Consider the following 5,000-nt stretch of genomic DNA (forward strand, 5'->3'; position numbering starts at 1 on the left):
TTGTATGCCAGTACGCGGTCCCGCTAGCTGCGCCTGGAAATCGCACACACCCTCCGATCAACACACTCGACCCGCGCGTGATCCACTCACCCCGATCGATCGAAGAAAGCGAATTATTTCTTAGTACAATAAATTCCGAAAGTAATTCGTACGTTTTTTTCTAACTAAATCAATCTTCTTTTTTTCTTTTCTTTCTTTCTTTCTTTCTTTCTTTTTTCTTTATATTTTTATTTTTTTTTTATTTTTTGATACGAACAAAGTTGCAATCATTTGTGAAGGATATAAGGAATTTGTTTTAGAATTTGTCTATTGTTTGCGGAACATTGGGAAATGAGATATTTACAATTTCGAGATCAACAAAGATCATATTTTATAAATCTTGTTGGCTGTAAAGAATTTACAATTCTGTCAATGTGATATATATATCGTTCCTAAAATGTATTCAGAAAAGCAAACTATTTTATCTGTCAATTTGACAATTGATACTAATTGTCGACTCATAATATCGATTTAAGATCTACCAATTACAATAATATATCTAGAGGACGTTGATATTTATATATAAGTATATTGAAAATCTATTTCACTTTGTTCGTTTCAAAAAGTATCATTAGTTTTAAAAAACGTAGAGACACTTTTTAGAGACTTTACGTATCTCGCACGTTTTTCATCAACGAATTTCCTAACAAATTTAACACTATTCAACAATGATTTTGTTATTCGAATAATCGAGAATCAATCTATCTAGTCTATCTTTCGAATCAATAGGAAAGGTCTATTCGTTATATTCGTTATCCTACTTTGTAAATACGATTTCAAACAGTCAACGTTATTAGAATAAAAATTTATATATGTAAGAATGATTGACGTTAGAGAAACGTGCGATTGTTAAGAAATAAGACAACTAAGAAGTTCATTCATAACTGTAAAACGAGACAGAAAGAAAGAAAAAAAAAGAGAAAGATAGAGAGATAGAGATAGAGACAGAGATAGAAATATAGAGATAGATAAAGATAGAAAAATAGAAAGAGATAGAAAGTGAAACAGTCGAACGAGTGAAAAATGCAGACGTGTAGACAAAGACGATAGATAATAAATAGAGCAAATATATACGATGTGATTAAAGAAATAACGTGAATCCAGGGCGACTGGAGCACGGAAAATTATGCAGGTCGTGCGTAACCGCCACAGTGTGGCCGTTTGCATTCGTTCTCAAAACTCTACAAAGTAAGCGAGGAAGAGAAAACTATACTTACAAGAAAGAAAACGAAAGAAAAGAAAAGAAACAGAGAAAAGAAATAAAATCAAAACAGAGAATGAAAAAAAAAGAAAAGAAACGAAAAGTCTGTGAAAGTGGAGAGAGAGAGAGAGAGAGAGAGAGAGAGAGAGAGAGAGAGAGAAAGAGAGAAAAGAGTGGAGCTAACGAGATTACGATAGAAGCGACGACACTGTGGCGGTCTCGACGGATCCAGAAGCTACCTGGGGTAGTTGCTGCGTATTTTCAGCTTCTTGACAAACGAACGTCACGAAATCCGAAAGGGTATCGTGACCATTTTCTGGATACTTGACCACTCCCGTTGAGGCAGGATGTTCAGGTTGATAGTAAGCGAGACCGGACATACTCTGACCGGATCCACCGGCCATTCCTTCGTGGGGTGAATGCAATCCTGTAACACAGAGCCAGATAGAATCAGAACAAATACAAACGCTTACGCCACCGTCGAACCACCCCCTCGACAAGTCGTTTCAAACCTCTCCGAGGATAACGATTTCCATTTCTATTTATTCATCTACTTTCTTGTTTTGTTTTGTTTTCGTCTTATCTTTTTCTTTTTTTTTTTCTTTCTTTTTTCTTATTGTCAATAACTTTCATCCTTTATTCATCTCGTCACATTCTAAATCACAAAAAATATTCTAAGGTTGTATAAGATGTACGAAATCGAGCAGTTCGCGGGCAAGGGTGGTGGTTATAGTAGTTTGTGTCTAGTGGACCGAGCCGTGGCCCGAAGATAAAATCGTTCATCGCTCAGAAACGTTCGAGGACGCGCGTTATTTATAGGCGAGCGAACTGCAAGATGCTACGAGCGAACACCACTCGCGCACACTCGTCTTCCTGCATTTTGCTTTTAACCCTTGGCGACCCCGAATCGATAACCGAAGCGATTATAGCATTCGATCGAACGCGTAACGTATGAAAAAAGAATCAGCAGAAATGTTCTTTTTTAACGAGGAAACATTTCTTATTATTATTACCATCATTATCATTATTGTTATATAATATTATTATTTATTATTATAATTATAATTATTACAATTATCATTATCATTATCATTATCATTATCATTATCATTATTATTATTATTATTATTATTATTATTATTATTATTATTATGATTATTATTATTATTATTATTATTATTATTATTATTATTATTATTATTATAATTATTATTATTATTGTTATTGTTATTGTTAGCTTTCTCCTCGTATGAGATTGTTAGGGGGTGGTTTTAGTGGTGCAGTTGCGACGATCACGTATCGCGATTGGATTATCGAGTTATATACATATACATATACATATATACATACGTACATAGCCACATACACATATATACATACGCGGTTTGCATGCGTGTGCGTGTAAGCACGATCGTACATAGACGCACACGCACAAGAGAAGGCGCTCCAAGCGTGATGCTGACTGGCTGACTGGCTGAAACGTACGTGTATCCGCTGCACCCTCGGGAATCACCCTTTGGGAGCCACTCCTGAGCGGCACCCCGCTTGAATCTTGTCCATCCGCACTTCCCCCACACCCCATCCCTCTCTCCTTCCTCTCTTGTGATTCTCAGTGCTTTGGAACTTGAGGATCAAGAGTCTCTGGACCGGCCGATGGAATGCGGTCGCGCGTTGCAATTCCATCTCTGTACCTACCTATAGTAGCTACGTTACACGCATACACGTACGTTTCGAATATAAAAAAAGAACGCACAAACATACATATACGTGCGTATCTATACTCTTGTTAACTCTTATGTATGTATATATAAATATAAATATAAATATATATATATATATACATATATATATATATATATATATATATATATATATGTATATGGATGTATAGTGCAACAACAAACATCAAACAGCAACAATAACAACGATTAAACAACACATCAAAAACATCAAGGTAACAACATCAATACAATGATCAGAATAATTATGATATGTGTATATATATATACATAATATATATATATATATATATATATATATATATATGTATGTAGTATATATAATAAACGTATATATATATGTATATATATGTATATATATGTATATATATGTATATATATGTATATATATGTATATATATGTATATATATGTATATATATATATACGTATATATATATATGTATATATATATATATATATATATATATATATATATATATATATATAAATAACAACACCAACATCGCAACAATAATAAAAGTGGTATTATCGTACGGAGATAGATAGATAGGTGGATAGATAAACAAACAGATAGATAGATAAAGAGATAGATAGATAAAGAGATAGATAGATAGATAGATAAAGAGATAGACAGATAGATAGATAGAGTACAAACGTTCAATCAAGGTTCGGAAATTAATCAGTGGTGAATCAATCAATTAGATCGGTTAATCCATCCAGCATACGACATACCCAGAGCATTGGCCGTGTGACAGTGAGTGAGATAGAGATAATTATGGTGTGCATGGTTAATACCAGGGAGTACAGCCTCGAACGGTTATCGATCGAGAGCCATTCCTCCCTTTCTCCCTCCCTCCTACCCCCCGCCCACTCGCCCTCCCTATGGACAGAGAGGCACGTCGCTCGATCGTTTTGGAGAAGTTTTCTTGACCTTGAATGTACTCCACTCGAGGCTATACCTTTCGAAGTAATAGTAATGTGAAACAGGTGGGTGTGAGAGGGTGGGCAAACAGACAGACAGACAGACAGACAGACAGACAGACAGACAGACAGACAGACAGACAGACAGACAGACAGACAGACAGATAAACAGACAGATAGACAGATAGACGGACGAGAACAGACAGACAGACAGCTAGCTTACCAGGTAGATTTGGGATACTACGGCAGTTAGCGAGAAAACTCGTCCATTCGTCTGTCTGTCCGTTTGACGAACTTCCTTTTGTCTATTTTTCTTTTTCTTTCTTTCTTTCTTTCTTTTTTTTGTTTCAATGCAAACTTTCGGGATTTTCTTGGTCCTCGTATCATCGTTATTATCTTTAAACTTTTTGACTCGTTACTATAGAGAGAAAGGGAGTGGTCTATTTTTTCTTTTTCGTCCTCGTCGTTGTCTCTCTCTCTTTTTCTCTATCTATCTATTTCTATCTCTGTTTCTCTCTCTCTCTCTTTCTCTCTCTCTCTCTCTCTTTCTCTCTTTCTCTCTCTCTCTCTCTCTCTCTCTGTTTCTCTCTATCGAATTCGAGCAAGCCAATCCTCGCAAAGGACAGATCGGTTGGTCGGACAAACGAACGAACGAACGAACGAACGAACGAATGAACGAACGAACGAACGAACGAACGAACGAACGAACGAACGAACGAACGAACGAACGAACGAACGGGCAAAGTGGGATCAATAGAAAATGTGGTTAGTATACATAACACTTAACTATACGTACATGGCTGTGACTGAGGGGGTTTAGGGTGATGGGAGAGGTGCTCGTACTCGTAAGATTTTTTTCTCTTGTTTACCATCGCTTTTCTTGCGATCGATTCTTCGATCTCGAACGATTGGAATCGTTCTTTTCTTTTTTTTTTCTTTTCTCCTCTCCTCTTTTTCCTTTTTATTTTTTTGCTTACTTTTTTTTTTTATAACGACTCACATACCCATATATATAATTCAAGGGAATACGAAAGGGATGAGAGCAATTAAAAGAATGACGTTCGAGCTCACCTACGCGTTGACAGCATCGTGCGAACA

General features: G+C 35.9%; 1 protein-coding gene across 15 annotated transcripts in view; it reads right to left on the reverse strand.

Moving 5' to 3' along the window:
* LOC124427160 (nuclear factor 1 X-type) overlaps positions 1-5,000 on the reverse strand; it is a 63,544-nt gene that overhangs the window by 1,994 nt on the left and 56,550 nt on the right. For 13 of the 15 annotated variants that reach the window (XM_046969757.1, XM_046969756.1, XM_046969755.1 and 10 more), the window contains 2 exons: positions 1,480-1,667; positions 1-33 (listed from right to left, as the gene is read on the reverse strand). The exon at positions 1-33 is cut by the window's left edge and continues 333 nt beyond it. In XM_046969757.1, coding sequence (XP_046825713.1) covers positions 1-33; positions 1,480-1,667 — 221 coding nt within the window. The remainder of the gene's footprint in view (positions 34-1,479; positions 1,668-5,000) is intronic. The other 2 variants (XM_046969744.1, XM_046969745.1) reach the window with 2 other exon arrangements.

The sequence above is a fragment of the Vespa crabro genome, chromosome 9, assembly GCF_910589235.1.
Source record: "Vespa crabro chromosome 9, iyVesCrab1.2, whole genome shotgun sequence".
In the NCBI taxonomy this organism is placed as follows: Eukaryota; Metazoa; Arthropoda; class Insecta; order Hymenoptera; family Vespidae; genus Vespa; species Vespa crabro.